Source organism: Varanus komodoensis, unplaced genomic scaffold (assembly GCF_004798865.1).
Source record: "Varanus komodoensis strain SLA01 unplaced genomic scaffold, ASM479886v1 scaffold1, whole genome shotgun sequence".
Taxonomy (NCBI): Eukaryota; Metazoa; Chordata; class Lepidosauria; order Squamata; family Varanidae; genus Varanus; species Varanus komodoensis.
This window is the reverse complement of record NW_025335268.1, coordinates 137394630-137414914: the sequence shown is the minus strand read 5'-3', so window position 1 is coordinate 137414914 and position 20285 is coordinate 137394630. Positions and strand designations below refer to the sequence as shown.

At 38.7% G+C, this 20285-nt stretch overlaps 1 protein-coding gene across 1 annotated transcript in view; it reads right to left on the bottom strand.

The window, feature by feature from the left end:
- SYCP1 (synaptonemal complex protein 1) overlaps positions 1–20285 on the bottom strand; it is a 47423-nt gene that overhangs the window by 22508 nt on the left and 4630 nt on the right. The window contains exons 2-8 of the mRNA XM_044432101.1: positions 16087–16227; positions 14997–15055; positions 10906–11014; positions 8775–8869; positions 8436–8629; positions 6160–6227; positions 1481–1542 (exon numbers count right to left, since the gene is read on the bottom strand). Coding sequence (XP_044288036.1) covers positions 1481–1542; positions 6160–6227; positions 8436–8629; positions 8775–8869; positions 10906–11014; positions 14997–15055; positions 16087–16227 — 728 coding nt within the window. The remainder of the gene's footprint in view (positions 1–1480; positions 1543–6159; positions 6228–8435; positions 8630–8774; positions 8870–10905; positions 11015–14996; positions 15056–16086; positions 16228–20285) is intronic.

Here is a 20285-nt window from a genome sequence, read left to right as displayed (position 1 = left end):
GGACTAAACAGAGGAAACAAAGTATGTATAGTCCTATCTCAAGCTAATTTTCTATGAGAATGTATAATACCTAATTGTGATATGAGATGATTTCATACATTCTTTTTATTTTATACACAAAAGGAAAAGACAAAAAGCAACATGAAAAAGAAAGAAAAATATAGCAAGAGGCCTTACATAAAAATTATAGCACTAAGTGTGGGGAATTACACATAAAGTCAATGTTTATTATCTATCAATTTTATAACTATAAAGTAATTATTGACATAATAATATCAATAACTGACATATAATATCACTGAGAGCCAGTGTGGTATAGTGGTTAGGAGCATGAGACTGGGACTCAGACAATCTGGGTTCTAGTCCCCATTCAGCCATGGAGCCACCTGGGTGACTTTGGGCCAGTCACAGACTCTTAGCCCAACCTAACTCACAGGGTTATTGTTGTGGGGATAAAATGGAGGAGGAGAATGATATAAGCTGCCTTGAGCCCTTTGTAGGAAAAAGGCAGGATATAAATTGACAAATAAATAAATAAATAAAACTTTAACATGTGTATCAAGTGAATAATAATTTGCCTTGTAAGTTATCCACAAACCCACCAGCAATTAATATTTTCCCCAGATAAAACAATATCACAATAAAAAGTTAAATTCATAAAGCAATTATATTAATTTGATAGGTATAAAATAGGTATCATTTTATACCTAATACTTAATAACATCTGAATTGCAAAATAAAGGATAAGCATTACATTCATTTTTGAATTGAAAGAAGAAAACTGGGCAATCTAACCTGAATAGTAGAGTCAGCACTTCTTGTTTCATTTTCTTTTATTAATAAGGTTTTTTCTGATTGTGCACACTCTAGCTGGTGCTCCAAATCTTTCTGAGCATGCATTGAACTTTCCTAAATTATACAGAAAATATTTGAAAGCCATCTTGTAATAAAGTACATGTAAAGTATGTATTATATTTTAGACTAGTTATAAAAACTGAAGGATACATTGGGCAGTATCTAATCAGACACTTCTTCCAATATGTATTATCTCCAGCTCAATGTCTGCCCTTCCCATATAATGTTAGCTGGTACAACAGGGAATCCCATTGCACCAGTTCATGATATAAGCATTATGCTAGAATCTCTGTACATTCATGTAATACAATTAGCTAGTCTCTGTTTGTTACTGCATATTACATTAAGATAAAGGTAGCAATTAAATGGAGAGTGATCTGACTTTATAAACCTGTAGGAAAACTAGGTACTTTGATCATAGTTAAATAGTGCAATCCTAAACATATCTACTCAAAAGTAAGTTCCACTCAGCTCAATCATATTAACCTTCAGGTAGGTTTGTATAGCATTGCAGAGTTAATAGGTTTAAGAAAGTAAACCAAAACTGGTAGAGAGACTTATAAATTCACAATCTAGTGAAGTAAATGTCAGATGCAATATGATGATATAAAGAAGAAACCCTTACCAAGGCTCTTGCTATTTCTTCAGCTTGTTTTTCTTTATCATTTTTCAGTTTAGCCATAATTTCTGCAACAAATGCAATTGTTAATCAGGAAAAATATAGTGATGTTATTTGCTTTTTGTCTTCAACTAAGCAAGATGTTGAAGACTACTCAGATATTTCCTGGGTACACGATTACCCACACACAAGGGCTGAACATGGACTGGGTGTGGATTGTCATTGAAAAGTAATGTTATTTACCTGTAATTGATGTTCTTTGAGTGGTGAAATATATGGGCTCTGAACCTGCATGGGATCTGTTGTTAGAAAGATTTTCCTAGCTAAGTTTACTTTGTTGATTTACTAATTAGCATATGTAGGTAGGGCTCCCACCATTTTCCCCAATTCCCATGAGACCAATGTTTCAGCCTCTGGACTTGAGAAGGAAAAGCTGGAACAGCTAAATTACAGGACCGAAGGATAGAAGTTAAAGGGATTGAAGCAATTGTTACAGATGCAGGATCAGTGAGTGGGCTGTGTGAATGCACAGATAACAACTCAAAGAACGTAGTTAAAGGTAAGCAATCTTACTTTCTTCCCTGTGGTCTCTGTGCATCTGTGCAATGGGTGATTAGAGAGCTTACCTCGAAATAGAAGGTGGGTAGAAAGAACAATCTTGTCTTGCATGGACATTGAGCCAGTAATGCCAGACAAAAGTCAATGGAGTGGACTACATAGCTGCTTTGCAGAGGTCCTGTAGTAGGATGCCACATGCACTATCATGGATGTTGCCATTACCCCAGTGAAATCTACTCCACTTGCTTCAGGGATGGGCAGTCCAACTAGCTGTTCAGATAATTTAATAGTTTCAGTAATGCAGTGAGTAAGTCATTGGATACTGGTGGGCTGACCCCTGGACTCTTTGCAATATGCCACAAACAGTCTCTTGGATTGGTGAAGAGATTCAGTATGGGACTGATAGAATGCCAGCATCCTTTGCACATTGAGGGTATGCAGTGCCAATCCCACCAGGGTGGATGGCACTGGGAATAATGCTGGCAGTACAATGTGCTGCATGACATTGGTAGGAACTGGCAGGACAGAGGATGAGAAAAATTGGAGAACCTTTCTGCTGTCCCATGGAAGGAAGAGATCACTGCCAAATAGACTCTGATGGAGCATGGTTTTCAAGGTTCTAGTATGGAGTGTGCAGAAGAAGCCAAGTATCTGCTGGATGGATGCCCAATGAAGATCAAACACTTTCTACCAGGCAAAGGCTGTGACGGCATTTCATTTGGCTTTGTAGGAATGCCACATCTTTGGCCACAGGGCTGCCTCCAAGATCACTTGTATTTTGGTACAGAAATGGGTCTCTCAATCTACTGGCTGATACTCCACACTATCAGACAGGTAGTTCTGATGTCCAGATGCAAGATCATGCCTTGGTCCTAAGAGATAATGTCCAGAAAAAGTTGTGATTCAACAAGTGGAGAAGGTGGGTGAACTACGCCTACCAGGGCCACCACAGAATCATGAGGATACAGAAGATGCTTGACTGCTGGCTAGTACCCTGGTGATGAGTGGGAACAGATTGGCAGTTAGTCTGAACTAGATGCACAGCTGTTGGTTCTTCTGTTAATGCAGCCCAGAATAGCTTTGCTCTTTTAGCATCTGTGTCACATCATTGGCTCACATTTCACTTGTGAACTACAACAACCCTAAGATCCTTCTCATTTGCAATATTGTTGAGCCAGGTGTTCCTCATCTTGTAGTGATTCATTTGGTTTCTTTTTCCTAAGTGGAGGACTTGGTATTTGTCCCTGATGAATTTTGTTGTTTTCTGCCCAGCATTCTAACCTATGTTGATCTGTATCTTTTCTCTGTCTTCCAAGGTACTTGCTATTCCACTCAGCTTTGTGTCATCTGCAAATTTAATTATCTTTCCTTGTACTTCCTTATTAATACAAATGTTGAACAGTCCCAGTCCCAGGTCAGAACCCTGTAGCACTCCACTTGTCACCTCTCCCCAGTTTGACAATGTGCCATCTTTGAATCCAATTTTGTAGACGATTGTGGATCCACTTAATGATTGCACTATCTAGCCCGTTTTTGGCTAGTTTAGTAATCAGGATGTCATGGGGCACTTTGTCAAAGCTTTGATAAAGTCTAGATAGATTATGTACACAGCATTCCCACAGTCCATTTAGAAGGTTACCCAGTCAAAAAAATGAAATCAGATTAGTCTGGCAGGATTTGTTCTTGAGAAATCCATGTTGGCATCTAGAAATTACTGCATTGTCTTCAAGGTGTTTTACTCTCACATAACTCCAGTCCTCTCTCAGTTCCATTGGTTTCCCATTGAAGTCTAGGCTCAATTTAAGGTGCTGGTTATTACCCTAAATGGCTTGGGACCAGGATACCTAAAGAAACTTCTTTTTCCATATATGCCCTCCCACCCCTTAAGATTGGTAGCAGAGGCCCTCCTCCAGGAACCCTCTTTGAAAGCGGTCAGGAGACAGAGCACTCGGGGGAGGGCTTTCTCTGCAGTGGCACCCTGACTATGGAATGCGCTCCCTAGAGAGGTCTGCCTGGCACTGTCATTATATGCTTTTTGGCGCCAGGTCAAGACCTTTTTATTTAACTAATATTTTAATATTGATTTTAACTGTGTATGTATTTATTTAACTTTTTTAACTATTCTATTTTATGTATTCAGTTGTGGTATAGTTAGTTTATTTTGTTTAGGATTTAGATTATATTGTAAGCTGTCCAGAGATGACCGTGATGAACAGCCTATAAATGTCCTAAATAAATAAATTGCTGTAGAATTTTTCCAAGGACTAATGTCAGACTACCTGGTCTATAGTTCCCAGGTTCATCTTTTTTGTCCTTTCTTGTACATAAGGACAGCATTAGCCCTTTTCTGATCATCTGAAACTTCCCCTATCATCCATGAACTCTGAAAATATGATGGAGAGTGATTCTGAGAGTTCTTTTGCTGTGTTGCTTGATATTTATTTTATTTTATTGTCTTCCTGCCTCAGCTCTTGACTGTTATGCCAACATACCTCTTGCTTCTGGCACTTTGAACCAGTCCTGATTCTGGCATTCCTATCATAGTTACCTGCCACACATGCCCCAGACCTTACAGTTTGCTGTGGCCATTCCATGCCCTGATTAAAAATGGATATGGATATCCCAAATATCCTGCAGGCCTTACAAAGCCATCCAACAATGTTGCAAGCAGAACTCCATGTCCTGAAAGCAGCCCCTCTGCCTCAATGAGCTCCAGCAGGCCCATTGCCAGCATGGTTTCATGGCAAGCAAAAAGACTTAATAAGGTTTGTAAACCAGTGCCAATTGCTCTCACTAATGTGCCCAGAGATTTATCCCACACAATGCAGCTAGGTGTACCTGATGGTAAGCTTATTTTTATGTGCAGCCTTAGCTAGGGTTTTTCTACTTCTAAGCCCTTCTAATTTCCTCCATGGAATGTGATTTTTTTTAGCCCAAGTACACTAAGCCCTGCCAACCATTCCATACACAGGGCCCTGACTGACTGAGTAGAGACAACCAGAAAACTTGGAGTCCTACTCCGTATCCCAGGAGGGCTGCCTTTTCTAACTGGGACAGTTATACATCCCAGAAGCCCCTGGATTCAGGTTCTGCAATGACATCATGACTGTCTTACAGCCATATACTGGGGGTATTCAAAGACCTTTAAGCTATTTTCTAGGGCTTTTTGGTAGCCAACTTTATAACATGACATTAGGAACTATGTTTGATCCTGTGGGATGGCCACATGGGTAAAAATTCCTCACCAAAAGCTTCAAGATCTCTTGCAGTCTCTACTGACACCTATCAAACTTTGGTCCACATTGTCAGTAGTTTTATCATAGATCTGTACCTATTTCAAGCTCACATAGCCATCTTAGTAGTGGTCAGCTTGTTCACCAAGGTAGCCCATTCTGTTGCTACTCATAGTATACCCAATGCATTGCAAACAGCCCACCTGGTCATGTCCCACATTTTCTGCCTCCATGGTCTGCCAAATGTAGTTGGGGGCCTCAGTTCACATCTTGCTTTGGGCCAGCTATTTTAGATCCTGGGTGACCAAAGGAAATTATCATCCACCTATCATCCACAGACAGATGGGCAGAGAGAACAAGTTAACCAGATACTGGAACAATATTTTCTGTGCTCTTTTTTGGACAATATTTGAATCTTGACTGATACACCGCCGTCCCTCTTGCTTTTCGCCCTCTGAGCCTACTGCAGGACTCTGCCTTGCACCTGTGCCATGGTCCCAGCATTTCTATCATGGTTAATTGCTGTCCCTGTTCCAGGCCTTCCAGTTTGGTTTGGTCACAGAGCCCTTCCTGGAAATGAAAGGTAGGCTTACTTGATTTTCCTGGAAAGAAAGAGTTGTTTCCTATTGAAAGAAGAGAGCAACAAAGAGTCCTACCTGGATGTGAGACATCTGACTTGCTCTGTTGGAGAGGATTAACAAAACCCATTTCAAGAATTAGCACTGGTATCTAGGCAAGTAGTTACAACCTTCTGATTCCAAGGAAACAAAGTACACTACCAAATCCCAATACTCATTTTGATAAATACAGAAGACTTACATGGATAATCAAGGAATAAAACATTGCAATTAGTTTGCAAAAGGCAATGTCTCCTTTTACTTCTGCAGAACCTACCAAGTTCAGCTGATTTCTTTTGGAGCTCCAAAACCAATATATTTGACTCATCCCTTAATTCCTTTTGTCTGTTAAAAGAAAGACCAAAATGTTCGGTATAAGATTTAAGAATAAGTATCAAATTGACTAAATCAGTTTGTCAAATACCTGTGAACTTGGAGGGAAATATTTGTCTACCTTTTAAGACATATATTTATTACTGAATGTCCACTAATTGGTAACGATATATACAAGAATAGAGACATAAAGATGTGCTGTAGCCAGCACATCTTTTTTCCCTCAGACAACAAATAGGCAGAAAAATTAAAGGTCTTATAATTTTATAAAATAAAATGCATTAGAATTCATTAAAATGTATTATTGTGCATCAGATTCTTAGAACAAAAGGGTTTTGAGTAGTGCTTCTCAAGTAGTGCACAAAACACCTCATGAGTAGTGTACAAAATGGCTTGTCTATCCCACTCTCTTTCTAATGGAAAAAGTTCTATGGCTGGACCATAGAATATTTTGGATTCCCCTCCTGAAGACATGGATATTCCTAAAAGCTCAGGAGGAGTTATATGACAATGGGCTCCTTCCAAGTCCTCAAAAGTTGCTGTTGAAATATCTGCTGCAGCTGCTGTCCATGGTCACAGTAGCAGAGCTTTTGACTCTGTCACAGATTCCCAGTGCTCTTAACATTTTATCAAATTCACTTGTCATCTCAAAGGACATGCTAATCCACCTTGACAATAAGGTATGATGTGTTGGTTGTTCTGAAGTCAACCTATGGTGCATCTGACAGATGGTCAGGCTTACTATGGACTGTTCATTCCTTTTTCTTTTCTTTTCATGCTGTCATAATTTAGATTTCCCCCTTTGCACTTTCAAAACAACAGACCATTCTTTAGCAAAAGCTATTTATTATCCAATGCACTTCAAGGATGCACATCCAACCAAAAATGAGTCTCTCAGCATGTACAGAGTGGTTCATTGAAATCAATCTAGCAACTACTTCCAAGAACCCCACTTGTGAGTATCTTTGGGCACCCTCCCTCTGGAAGGGCCCTTTTGGAGATGGGCAAGCCTCTTCTCTGTCCATCAACCCTCTAGTTGGTTGGCCCATCTTGCTTATTTCATCATAGGGTCAAGGGTTATACCAGGCTTGGCTGGCTGTAAGAATTCTCCAATGCCCACTCCCCGCAGTTGTAAATTTTATTGTTACAGTATTAGTCTTTTGTAATCATGGGTTCTCATGTTGTGTAATGTTTTATGTTCTTTCTGGATTTAAATATGATGCAAGCTGCTCAGAGAGCCTATGGCTAGTGGGGCGGCATATAAATCAAATAAATAAATAAATAATCTTTGAGCATTTTCAGTGTCCTCCTGAACACCTGGGAAGAATGCCCTTGAGATAAGCTGCTCTACTTCTCCCATTTCAACTTCTGAAAATTCTGGTTTCCAGGGCCCCTTTTCATCTGATGAGTCCAAATCTTTCTGGCCATGGAAAACACACCAAGAATAACTGTCCCTTTCATTCCCAACACATTCTCCCTTGGGTATTCCAGGGGACCCTACAACATGACCAACTTCTGCCAAGTTGTCTGCCGCAATCATAACCATTTTTAGTGTGTAACTGTTTTCTGTCCCTTTACTGTTTGCTTTTTGAAGATAAGAAAATTCAGCTTGGCAACTAACTTGACAATCTCCAATTTGACAGCCGATGACAGCCCCTTCAAAGATCCTGAGCACCTCCTTGAAAGGCTCTTAGTGATTGGCTGGGGGTGTGTGTATGTGTGTAGTTGCACTTACAGAACTGTAGAAATCAGGATCCTCGGTTGGGTAATGTTGTGGGATACCTGCTATTACTGTGCATCAGGAATCATACCTGGACACTGATCCAAAGAGAGTACAAACAGACATTTTCATCACTTTGTTTTCTCTTGATAACTGTCAAAAGGCAAACTCTCAAGTGAAAGCAAAGTCTCCATTAAAAGGGGGTTTTTGACAAGAAAACACAGTATTAACTGGGGCATATGGTAGCATATATACCTGTTAGTAAAAAACAAAGCAAAAAAAATCCACCTTATCAAAACCATTCCATATTTTTCTCATCAATGAATTGTTTGTAATAAGAGAATATATTAAGCAAGTGGTAGATTCAGTAGAGAAAAGATGTTACAAGTGGAAGATGACTTTATGTAGATGCCTGTAAGTCTATGAAGCACAGCACAGCAATTGCATTATAAAAAGAAGTACTCATAGTGCTATGTCTTTATTTCTTTACACCATGTTACCTCCTTTCTTCTTTCTCTAGTAGCTCTTTCAAATTAGAAATTTTACTTTGGAGTTCATCAATAACTGATCCATGTTGAACTATAGTTTCTTTAAGTTCTTTAAGCTCTTCTACTGCCATTTCCTTTTGTTCTGTGACTTGCATTAGAGTTTTCTCTGCAGTTTGCAACTCAGTTTCTAAACACTTACAAGTATTCTATGCAGAATAAAAAGTAATATCAGATGCATTCCACTTGCACATTGTAATATTAATTACAAATTCCTACTCATAGGAATTTGCATGTTATTACTGTTTTATTTATATTTCATTTTATTTTATGCAAAATATTCCAAGGTCATACCTCTGCCATTTGCAAAGAACTTTTCATTTCTTCCATTTCTTTCAAGAAGCTCTGATGTTTGCTTTCTGCATTTTGTAGGCTTTCATCTTGATGTTCTAATAAAGATAAAAGTATTCAGATATTTCTTAAAGCCATGTCATGAAAGATACTTCATAGTCTGTACAGCAAGATATCATACTCTTCCAATTAAATATGTGTTATAAGTTGTCTTAGTACATAATTTGAACTCTGGCTTGTCCAGCACAACTAGCCTGACCTCAGCCTAAGCCATATGTTGTATAGAAATATAACATAAAACTTGAGTCATTGCATGGTGAGGGGTGCTGGGCATCCTACAGGGTGAGCCTGGTTGTGCAAAAACAAATACACATAATAATTATTTTCCAGGTGAGGAAACTAGTGCTATTTTTAAAATGCAGTAGGCAGCTGATCCTCACCATTTTTTTAACCTTCAACTAAACATGTGGATTCCCAGATCTGGTGTGGGCAGAAGTTTACAACTTTGCGTTCAATCATTTCTTTCCTCTAAATCAGGGGTCTCAAACTCGCAGCCCGCGGGCCAATTGCCAGGATGGGTGGGGCATGGGGGAGGGGCCCTGCAGCCTTCAAAGCACCGGCGGCACCTGGGCCAGCCGCGGGATGAACGGCCCACCACCACCGCGGTGGTGGAATACTTGATGCGGCCCAGCCTCACCCAGACTCTACTTCCAGTGGCCCCCAAGTAAGTTGAGTTTGAGACCCCTGCTCTAAATCATCTCTTTCTGACCTATATGAGAGAGAAAGAGAGACTCTACTTTTCAGCACCTCTGGGGAGTGCATTTAGGACAGAAGTGGATGGATGGAGTTTAAACCTCCCATAGCTATGCACTCTTGCCCCAGCCCTTGCTTATTCAAGGTTAAAAAGTGCTGAGGATCATCTGTACAGAACTTAATTGACTAAGCTTAAGCTTCCATATATCCTGAAGTGCCTGATCCTGCTTAATATTGGAAGCTAAGCAGGTTCAGGCCTGGTTGAAATCTGGATGGGTGACTTAATGTTGTGAACTGTCCAGAGACCTTTGGCCATGGGTGGTATAGGAATGAATGAATTTATTGACTGATTGTACATTTAAATTGAATATTAACTTAGTTCTCTGGGTGGTGTACAATACCCTGAAAATGAAACACACATGTTAAAAATAAGAATAGTGCTGAATAAAACCTAGATAAAACCAATAGCAAGTAATAAAACCATTATAATATTATAAAACCAAATTAGAAGCTATGCAATAAAGTGCTTGAAGTACACACACACACAAAGATTTTTAAAAACCTTGGGAAATTCAAAGGTCTTCATCTGGTACTAGAAGAGTCATAACAGGAAGACTTATGGCTAGTAGGATGATAAATAAATAACATAGGCACCAGGTAAGCTTCTCTGGAAATGTCACCATTGAAAATGCCTTCTCTCTTGTCACCTGCCTCACCTCATTTGGCAGAACTTGAAGGAGGGCTTCAGTTGATGAATTTAATGTCTGGAGAGGTAAATTTGTGAAGAGATGTTCCTTGAGCTAATCTGGCCCAAGAAATATAGCGTTTTAAAGATTAAAACTATCTGGGCCTGGAAACAGACTTGCAGAAGTATTTGCATAATATGATAACATTGATTAGTCCCAGTTAGCAGTCTAGGCATCCTGTTTTTGACTAACTGAAGCTTCTGGACTGTTTTCAAAGTTAACTCAATAATCCTAATAGGAAGTGACCAGAGTGTGAATAACTATCATAAGGCTTTATCTGTTGAGATAGGGTGATAGTTGGTTTATCAGCCTAAACCACTTAAAAGTGCTTCAAGCCACCTGTGCCTCTAATGATTCTCCTCACCTCAAAACTATTAATGTGCTCCTTTGGGAGAAGAGCAGCCCCTTCCAGAACAAGTTGAATATCACTTAAATGGACAGACAGATCATCCACAACAAATATCGCCATCTTGTCTGAACTGAGTCTTTGTTGGCTCTCATCCATTCATTACCCTGGCTAAGCATTAGTTCTGAACATCTAGTTTAGGCCTGAGAGAAATAATTCTAGGTCTCAAGGAAATCTTTATTTTCTGTACTAATAATATCATCTGGAGTAGAATTATAAAAATGCTTACTTCTTATTTCTTCTGACTCAGCAATTAACTCTCTTGATTCCTGTAGCTGCATGTTTATGTGTTCTATTTTAGTATTTTGTTCACCATTTTGCTTTATCAATGTTGACACCTAACAAAATAATGAAAAATTTATGTATAATGTATTTAAAAAAACATTATCTAGATAATGCCACCCATGGTATTTCACTTTCAAATTTTATGTTAAGCACAAAAGTTTCATAAGTGCCTTCACAAATACACATGTACACATCAATCAAAGGAATTAAGGAAAGATCATCCCATAAAATAGCCTTATAATCCAGAAATAACGAATGTAACATTAAGCGGTAGGTTAGTACTACAAGAACAACTTTGTATGAGCTCTGGACTCATGTTTCCCACACCCATCTTCTCCTACAGTATAGTATGAGCTGCTAGGAACCAAGCTTAACATATTTTATCCAAATCCTAAAATCTGATTTTAACTCTGGTTAGTTGAAACAAGTAAGCTTGATAAACTATACTGTGAAGTTTCAATTAACCGGACTGAAGCTTATCCATACTTTACTTGGTTCTGATAATAAAGCAGGCTGCTATTAATCTAAAACAGAAGTGAACTCTTCTGAAACCATGTTGGAGAGGGGCAAAAAGTAGCAAAGTTCACAATCCTGAGGCTTACCATGGCTCATTCTCATAATAGTAAACTAAGATTTGTGTTAAATGCTTGGCATGGACATAATACTAAATAATACTAAATAATACAATAATACTAAATCATAACCTAGAGGTTTTTTACACAAGACTCTTACTGCCACTATTACCTCATAGAGTGCAGTATCTACTTCCATTTCCAACTAAATGTAGTTTGTTGTTTCATGATACTGCATGCAGTTAACTTTAATTATGGCTTATCCAAAATGCAGACCAAGGTCTGACATTAGCTTACTTGGGCAAACCTTAGACAGAACTAACCACAGTTTGTCTCAGTTTGGACATAAAAAAATCTGTGATGAGCTGAAAGCAAAAACAAGTATTTCTGATCCCTTCAAGACAGTGTCAGGCATGGGGAAAGAAGTGGAGGCACATAAGCAAGAAGTTCATTCATACAATAGTATACTTTTGTTTAGTGGAGTCTATCTAGTTGTTGTTGGACGCTAATTCCCAACAGTCCACTCGGCAAGGTCAAAGGCCAGTGAATTGTGATCCAACAAGATCTAGAAGTTATCGATTCCCCAATTCTGGTATAGAGTCATGTCGAAAAGTAGCCTGTACTTCTAGTTACATGATATTGTCAACAAAATGGGATGATGACTCCTATCATTTACCTTTCCCTTTCCGTATCAGTTTTTTAGAGCAGATACCTTGTCTAGTTCTTATGATCTTATTATAAAAGGCTATGCCTTCTAGCAAAAAGATTCACCCAGTTATTTCCACAGCAACAAGAAGCCTCTAGAGCTTAGTTCACTGTTTTAGTTAGTAAAATTTAAATATGGATTTTGGATGCATTTTAGTTTGCATTTCTATACTAATTCAGTTTTATAAATGCTAATACAATAAAGCAAACCTGCTTTTCCATGGCATTCTTCTCTCTTTCATGAACTTTTTCAAGCTGTGCTATTTTTTCTGCTTCTTCTTTTACTTTCAATATAAAAAACAGTGGTTATTTTTGGAAAAGTAATACTGATGATAAAACATATGTTTTATCCCTGTAGTAAATGCCTTAACGTGCAAGGCATGTACGCATATGTGTGTATGTCATTCATCTTTGAATGATTTACAGGTATAATAATATCCACCTTTTTTTTCTGTATTCTCATGGACAGGTAACTTCCATGTCTACATGTGTAACAACCAACTCGAGTCTAAGGAAAGATGTACACAGAAAGTGGATATATGCACATGCTGCTACTAAAATGGAAAATGCTTTTCAAATAGAAATTTTAGCTCAAATACTTGTTCAAAGTGCAAATGCATAGATTTTATTTTTAGAAATTCTTTCTCAAAGCGTACGCATGCACGTTTGTTACAAAAAAGAATGGCTTGGTTAATATACTATACCCTAGCACACCTTTTCCTAATTGAGGTATGTCTAGATGTCTTTGGACCTACTCCCATCAGCCCCAGATGGCATAGCCAACGGACAGAAATGCAGGGAGTTATAGTTCAAAACATTTGGTTTCCACTGGATTAGTGTCTTATGGGCATATAGTAAAGAGATAGTGGTCTGAACAATTAGAAGTCCTAACAATAAAATAATATTTATTTAAAACATTTTTCTTCTTCCTTTCAACTGTTTGAAGTGGCTTAAAAATACAGCAATTGTATAATAACAGGTAAACCATCATTGATATATTCTCAACCCTTGTTGAATGTTCTTAGATAGGCTTTTCTACTGTATAACAATTGGTCAAAATGTCTGCTTACTGTACACATAAACTTTAAATAAGATTCTCACATTTAAAATACATTTCCAGTTTGGAGTTTTCTGCTTGTACACGAAGTTCCTCAAAGGCCTGTATCATTTTCTAAAAGGCATAAATAAAAATGTGAAAACAACATTCCTAAAATGGTGGTAAATATATGCAGAATGCATTCAAAAAAATTTAGAATTAACTTCCATATTTCTGTATTGTTAGACCAGCCTCTTGATAAGCATTTTTAAATAATGTGTGTGTGTGTGTGTGTGTGTGTGTGTGTGTGTTTAAAAATGCACTAATGCAAATCGTTGCTAGATCATCTAAAATAGACAGGTAAAGAATGGGATTTTGAAGGCAGAAATAGCAGATGTGGTAGGAATACTAAGGGCTTTTCCATGTGAAACTTTTAATCTTCAATTTTATTGAGATTTCTGCTTCCAGATTCTTTAAGGAATTAAAATGTGCTCTTTTACATTTTTCCAGAGGTTTTCTTTCTCTGTCTTTCTATATGTTCTATTACATAACCATTTAGTGTCACTGTGCTATAATGGAATTGTGTAAATACAAGAGGGTTTCATCTGAGCATTCACAGAAATACCAGACTTCCTTCTTGGGGGAAAAATGCTATTTTGCCAAGATGAGAAGAGGCCCTGGAAGATGACATCCTGCACAGTGTCCAGTTCTGGTCACCACAGTTTAAGAAATATGCAGACAAGCTGGGAAGGGTTCACAACAAGCCAACAAGGATGATCCAGGGACTGGAAACCAAGTCCTATGAGGAAAGATTGAAAGATGTGTGCATGCTTATTCTTGAGAGAGAAGAAGAGATATGATAGCACTCTACAAGTACTTGAAAGACTGACACAGAGAGGAAGGACAGGATCTCTTCTCAGTCATCCCAGGGTGCAGGACATGGAATAATGGGTTCAAGTTACAGGAAGACAGGCTCCAGCTAGATATCAGGAAAAATTACTGTTACAGCAGTACAGCAATGGAGCCAATTACCTAGGAAGGTTGTGGGCTTTCCCACACTAGAAGCATTCAAGATGCAACTGGACAGCCATCTGAGAGGAGTCCTGCACTGAGCAAGGGGTTGGACTTGATGGCCTCCTGGCCCCTTCCAACTCTAGTATTATATGATGCTAAGAAATAAAAGCTCTGTTGTGGTGTTACCTAAGAATATATTAACAATAATTAATTCATCCATAACTTCAGGTACTTATTTAAGGGTTTAATCCTATGGCTGCTAGAAGCTGTCTAGATGGCCATAGGATAAGTTGGTTTACTTCTGAGTAGGTATCACTGGAGACAATGTGATTTATTTTTGAGCAGACATTTGTATAAGTGCCTTTGAACAGATTAGTTTTCTTTACAAGGGAGGAGGGGAGAAGCACCATTTAATTTACTCTCCAGTTCACAGGAGCACAATAAATAAAGGATGATGAAACAACTTCCTCAGCTGCTTTTCCATAAGACACAGAAAACACTGCTGGAAAGTAGCTGTAGAAAAGCATCTGTATGAAGGGAATAAGAAAAGCAGGTGAAAAGGGGCTATATACCTCCTCCCCTGAGTTTCTACTTCTTCCCTTTAAATCATGCATTCCCCAGTACCTTTCCTATGTTTAGGAGGACCTGGAATCCCAGATCTGGCTCTGTCATCTAAAAAGTCTCTTTTTGTCTTTAGTTTATTATTACCTCAATGTTATTGTTAAGATCTACATACATCCGTTTGGTCTCTTCTTGTTCATGTTCACCTAAAATAAAATTAACAACAGGTCAGATTAAATATTAATATTGAGCTGTAAAAATTGCAGAGTAGCAATGATATATTAGTTAGGTATCAATGGTCAAACTGTGGAGGTTCTTCAGAAACAAAGTGAAAGAACCTAAACTTGAGCCCTTTCCATTTACCAGGGAATGCTGTTGTGGTACATCTGCAAAATATATTTACTACTGTTGAGTCATATGCTAATGAATACCTCACAATATGTTGAAAATGTGATCTTGCATCATACACAAAAAACTGTAAAATAAGTGGAGAAAGTTGGAAAGGTGATATGTACAGGAAAATGTTCCTTTTAAAAAGTTCTTTTCATTCATTAAGCTGTATACATGTGCAAAGTAGACAACAACAGTTTTTTAAAAAGTGGGGAGGTGAATTGACAGGTCCTCCTTTCTCCTCAACAAAATCAAATCAAATCAAGGAGATGGGAGTGGGGAGGGTGGAGGGGTAGACTATACTGCTCCTCACTGCCATTCTCCTACCCATCATGGGGTAAATCCAGTGAGCTCATTCCCAAAAAGAAATTCTTAAAAGCAGGTGCTCGTGCTGACTTTTCCAAGAGTAAGCACCACTGAAGACAATGCTTGCATTCATATATAATGACAAGCCAGACTGGAAACTCTGCAGGCATGACTTGTCATTATGTGTAAACCCTGCATGCATGTTGAACAATGGCACATTTGGTTTCCATATAACCATGTGCAGAAACAACACTTTGTTCTAAAGCTTCTACAGTTCATCATGGCTTCTTGTTATCTGTGACCTCAGTTGCCATGCTTCCATGATTCTACCACTGACTTTGGAGGCAAGAGTGGCTGTAGCTACTGCAGATGCTTCAACCTGTGTTTTTCACTGTCTTGTTCTGCCTAGCAACTGCTAAGTTGCCAGCAGCAACACAAAAATTGGCTGCCTCGGTACTCCCTATCTTAGTTGCAGGTACATGGCTTTTTGATGCCTAGTCATAGCATGAGATCATGCCAGAAGTGGGGCACCCCAACATACCACCTCCAGTAGCAGCAACTGTGGAGACAGCCATGCTTGGCACTCCTGCCTGGTCACTGCCCTTTGCTGCAGCAGTACTTTGAAATAGCACTGTGTTTGCGCCACTTCGAGAACCAGTGATGTCCTTGTGTGGAGGTTGTGCTGCATGCAAGAAGCACACAGGCAGTACATGAAGCTTTGCCAAGAGGGTGAGCTCTGAAGATGTGGGTATGGGTATCGGCCTGCCTTTACACTAGCATGGTGTATGGCAGTAGAAGGGAGTAGAAGGCAGGTAGAACTCCCTTCTATGGCAGTAGAAGGGAGTGCTCTTCTCAAACAACAGAGCTACCTTTGTGAATAGGCAGTTGCTTTGCTGAGCAGCCAGAAAATAAAAGAAAAAGAGCTAAGATCATGCCCAGAGGAGCCAAAGAAGGAGAGACAGGCAAGGCAGGCAGAGTCAGAATACTCTGAGACTGACATTCAGCCATGGGAACTAATGGGATATGTGCCACTATTTAGAGGGTACAAAATCATGGAAATCATGCATGAAAACCATGTGAATGTGTGAACATGGGATACAAAGTGAGATCTTATGCTACCAGGTTACTGGGCAGTATTGCTTAGCAGTATGTGTGAGTACAACCGATGTGGCTTACTTCTGAGTAGGCATCACTGAAGAGAATAAGATTTACTTTTTAGTAGACATTGTATAAGTGTCTTTGAGACAATGTGATTTACTTCTGAGTAGCTGTTTCTTTACAGGAGGGAGGGGGGAAACAGCATTTAATTTATCTCCAGTTCATTAGACAAGTCAGAAAAAGAGAAGCTATGGGGAGGGAAAGCAAGTGAAAGTTGGTCGGTCTTATCTGCTTCTCAGAGCTGCTACTGCTTTGTTGAAATGCCACTTCCCGCAGCATACCAGTCCACTGAAGCCACTCCTTCCCTGCCAGAATGGCACCAGAAGTGTAGCACACACTGGAATATATACCTGGCAAAACACAATTTCTTCATCACACAACATGTGATGAAGAAATTCAGGATATCATTGCAGAAATAGCATGAGAAAGATGGTCTGGAGTGTCATGTGACATGCCAGTGATGAAACCATATCAGTGCAGGTAAGAATGTCTATTGAAGATCTGCCCAGGATGCTTTGTAACTATGTTACAACCCAGGATGCCTTTCTACATACTTGTCATATGGCTGAACAAGGGCTGTAGGATCACTCTGTAAACTGTTTGTAAATGTTGTATGTTTGCAGGTTTTCTATTATGTTTGGTCACTTTTCTGAACCATCCAGAGATCTTTGACTATTAGTTAGCATAGAAATAAATTAATAATATTAGCAACAACACTGTTTCAGAGATATTTACATTTGTTGAATTTCTCCATTGATTGCATACACTTTTCTTTAAGCAAGTTGCATAAATGTCTTGTCACGTTGTTTCTGATGGGAAAAAAGTTATGTTATCATTATATTGCTGGTTTCATGAGTACTTCACAGAGCAAATACATCAAAATTTACTCTAGCTGATATCTGCTAAAAACCCATGGCAGGTATGAGAAATGTCTGGCCTCCAGATGTTAGATTGCAACTCCATTAATCCCTCACAATGGGCTTTACTGGGCAGGGCTGATGGGATAGGCAATGCAATGATATCAGGACAACATGCTTTCCTCACCCCCAACTACTGCATAAAGAAATGAAGAAACCCTAAGAGTAAGAAATGAAGGAGAGGAATGACTCATAGAATTTGTGAAGTCAACAATCTTTCATCACAAACACATACTTCAAGCAATTGCTCAGATGACTGCATATATGGACATAACTCAGAATATGGAACTGGAAGAAGAAGACGGGGAAGGTATATTCTTGCTGCCAAAACAAGTTCAAGAGCAGATTGTGGCAGTGACCATGAACTCTTAATAACGAAAATTAGAGTAAAGCTGAAAACGATTTACAGAAATATAATGTCAAAATACAAGTTCAATAACATTCATGAGGAATTTAAAATCCACATAAAAAGCAAATTTGCATTGCTTAATTTACTGCAAGACTGAAACAAGGGACATTATTAGGGCAGAATGTCAAAAATAATGGCAAAAGAAGAAGGGGATGGTAGAGAACGAGGTGGCTAGATGGAGTCACTGAAACAGTCGATGTGAGCTTAAGTGGACTCCAGGGGATGGTGGAAGACAGGAAGGCCTGGAGGAATGTTGTCCATGGGGTCTCAATGGGTCGGACGCAACTTCGCAACTAGCAACAATGTCAAAAGACAAATCCTATAGCAAAAAGAAAGAAAAAGCTAGATGGATTACAGAAGAAACACTCTCTTCTTACTCAGGTGAGAAGCAAAAGGTGACAGAAATAGGATCAGAATCCCTAATGCTACTTTTCAGCAACTATCATGTAGAGACAAAAGGAACTGTTACAATGACAAGTGTAAAGAAATAGAACAAAGCAACAAAAGAGGAAAAGCAAGAAGCTTCTTCCAGAAGATCCAGTAAATCAAAAGGAAATTCATACTTAAATTAGGATTGCCAAAAGACAAACAAGGGAACATAATATCTGACCCAAAGAGAATAAAGACAAGGTGGAAACAACATGCAGACGAACTATACAAAAGAGATGACAAGGTGACACGACTCCTTCAAAGGGGTATACTATGAGGAAGAGCCTGAAATATTGGAAAGTGAAGTGAAAGCTGCTCTGAAAACACTTGGAAGGAATAAAGCACCTGGAGAAGATACAATACCAATAGAATTATTTCAAGTTGCAGACAGTGGATCAAGCCAACCCCTAACAAGAATATGCCAGCACATATGGAAAATAAAAGAATGGCCCACAGCCTGAAAACATTCAATATATATTCCAGGCCCCAAGAAAGGAGATGAAAAGGATGAAGCAACCATAGGACCATAGCACTAATTTTCCACACAAGCAAAGTGATGCTTAAGGTGTTGCAACAAAGAATATTGCCCTACATGGAATAAAAATGCCTAATGTTCAAGCTAAATTCTGAAAAGGAAGTGGCAATTGAGATCACATTGCAAATATACATTAGCTACTTTAAAGAACTTCAGAAGATAAATCTGTGCTTTATAGACTACAGTAAAGCCTTTGACTGTGTAGATCATGAGAAGCTATGGATGGTCCTGAGAGAAATAGGGGTGCCTCATGACTTGATTGTCCTAATATGTAAACTGTATTGTGGACAAGAAGCTATTGTTGGGCCAGAATGTGGAAAACAGAACAGTTTCCTCTAGGCAAAAGCCTCAGAGAAGGGTGTATATTATCTTCCTATCTATTCAATCTCTACACAGAAAATATTATAAGGAAAGCTGGATTAGGATCAGAGGAAGGATATTGGTAGAAGACACATCAATAATATATGCAGAAGATACCATCTTACTGGCAGAAGCAGCAATGACTTGAAACAATTCCTGATAAAAGTGAAAGAAGAAAGTACAAAAGCAGAACTGTAGCTGAATATTAAGAATTTAAAAATCATGACTTCAGAAGAATTACAGAAGATTACTGTCATCAATAAATAAATCAAAATTTGAAGAAGGCTGAGTCTTGGAAGGACAGCAATGAAGGAACTTAAAAAATCATCAAATATAAGAATGCTTCACTGGAGACCAGAGTCAAGATCATTCATACAATTGTATTCTCTATCACTATGCATAGGTGCGAAAACTGGAAAGTAAAGAAAGTTGACAGGAAGAAAATTGATAATTCAAAACATGGTGCTGGAGGAGAGCTTTGCAAATACCCTGGACTGAATGAAAATGAACAATTGCGTCCTATATCAAATCAAGCCAGAGCCTTCCCTAGAAGCAGAAATGACAAAACTGACAATGTCAGGAGAAGACTAAACTCCACTGAGAAGAAAATCATGCCAGGAAAAATCAAAGACAGAAGAAGAAAAGGAAGACTAAATAATATGTATTGACCCCACAAAGGAAGCCAGAGCCTTGAATTTAGAACTAAGAGAGAGATCATAGATAGGACATTTTGGAAGGCTATAAGTCAGAGACAACTTGATGGCAACAGGCCCAAGTTTGTTGCCCCAGATTCTGATTCAAATCTGAAAAAAAATGCACAACTGGATTTCTTATCAGAAATACCAAGGCCATCAGGCCCAGAAATAAGCCAAGAGGCCAGTGAGAACAAGACCGTATTTAGTTCTGTGGAACCTCTGCTGAACAAGTGGAGT